The sequence below is a fragment of the Ceratotherium simum genome, chromosome 39, assembly GCF_057802395.1.
Source record: "Ceratotherium simum simum isolate JZ-2026a chromosome 39, ASM5780239v1, whole genome shotgun sequence".
Taxonomy (NCBI): Eukaryota; Metazoa; Chordata; class Mammalia; order Perissodactyla; family Rhinocerotidae; genus Ceratotherium; species Ceratotherium simum.
Genome location: NC_141938.1, coordinates 327,164 through 328,657, shown reverse-complemented (window position 1 = coordinate 328,657; position 1,494 = coordinate 327,164). Strand labels below are relative to the sequence as shown.

At 40.8% G+C, this 1,494-nt stretch overlaps 1 protein-coding gene across 1 annotated transcript; it reads left to right on the top strand.

The window, feature by feature from the left end:
- The first annotated feature begins 342 nt into the window (after nucleotides 1-342).
- LOC101398924 (olfactory receptor 2M3) lies at nucleotides 343-1,290 on the top strand. Its single transcript, XM_014797638.2, has one exon. The coding sequence runs from the start codon at nucleotides 343-345 to the stop codon at nucleotides 1,288-1,290; it is 948 nt and encodes a 315-aa protein (XP_014653124.2).
- Nucleotides 1,291-1,494: the final 204 nt, after the last annotated feature.

Here is a 1,494-nt window from a genome sequence, read left to right as displayed (position 1 = left end):
AGGTACTTTTTGCTTTTGAGAAGTTTTCTGTTATAAAAACCTTATCAATAATATGACATTAAATTTTATTATCCTAATTATTCAGTTGAGAAAAAAGATACTTAGAAGCTGAACCTAGGGTAAGTTCCACAATTTCATAAGTGAGGCATGTACCAACAGGGCATATTTCTCTATGATACTAGACTTCTTAATCTTTGAGATTTCTAATCATGCCATGCCATATTGATCATTGACCTATGGAATTTACCAGAATCACATTCATTATAAGGCACTGGGTAAATGTTTACCAAATTAATAAATTCATATCTCTTTTTGTTGTAGTAGATGAAAAGCACATTCATCATGACGTGGGCGAATCAGACTTTTAACTCTGACTTCATCCTGCTGGGAATCTTCGATTACAGCACCACTCATATCTTTCTCTTCTCTCTGATCTTGGGCATCTTCACAATGGCCTTCATGGGAAACACAGCCATGGTTCTCCTCATCTACCTGGACACCCAGCTCCACACGCCTATGTACTTCCTCCTCAGCCAACTCTCCCTCATGGACCTCATGCTCATCTGCACCACTGTACCCAAGATGGCCTTCAACTACTTGTCTGGCAGCAAGTCCATTTCTGTGGCAGGTTGTGCCACACAAATATTTTTCTATACATCACTACTTGGTTGTGAATGCTTTCTCTTGGCAGTCATGGCTTATGACCGCTATATTGCCATTTGCCACCCTCTAAGATACCCCATTCTCATGAGCCCCCAAATTTGTGGACTTATGACTGCCTCTTCCTGGATCCTGGGCTCTACTGATGGTGTCATTGATGTAGTAGCTACATTTTCCTTCTCCTATTGTGGGTCCCGGGAAATAGCCCACTTCTTCTGTGATTTCCCTTCCTTGCTAATCATTTCATGCAATGACACATCAACATTTGAAAAAGTTCTTTTCTACTGCTGTGTAATAATGATTGTGTTTCCTGTAGCAATCATTATTGCTTCCTATACTCGTGTTATTCTGGCTGTCATTCGCATGGGATCTGGGGAGGGTCGCCACAAAGCTTTTGCCACCTGTTCCTCCCACCTCACTGTAGTGGGAATGTACTATGGGGCAGCTTTGTTCATATACATGCGGCCCACCTCTGAACATTCCCCCACCCAGGACAAGATGGTGTCTGTCTTCTATACCATCCTCACTCCCACGCTGAATCCCCTCATCTACAGCCTCCGCAACAAGGAAGTGGCCAGAGCTTTCATGAAGGCGTTAGGGAAGGTCAAGTCTGAAGAGCAAGTTGCCTAATTATTTTCATGCTTTACTGTCTGCTAAATTCTTCTCTTTAATGCCATCGTTTTTTCATTCACTTCTAAAGATGTCACTCATTGTTTACACATTTTTGGAATAACATATTTCTGGGCAACTATACAATTCTTCTTATTCACAGAAAATTATTTCAAGTATTCATTATTACTTTATATTCAATTCAGTTATGACTACACTATTAGG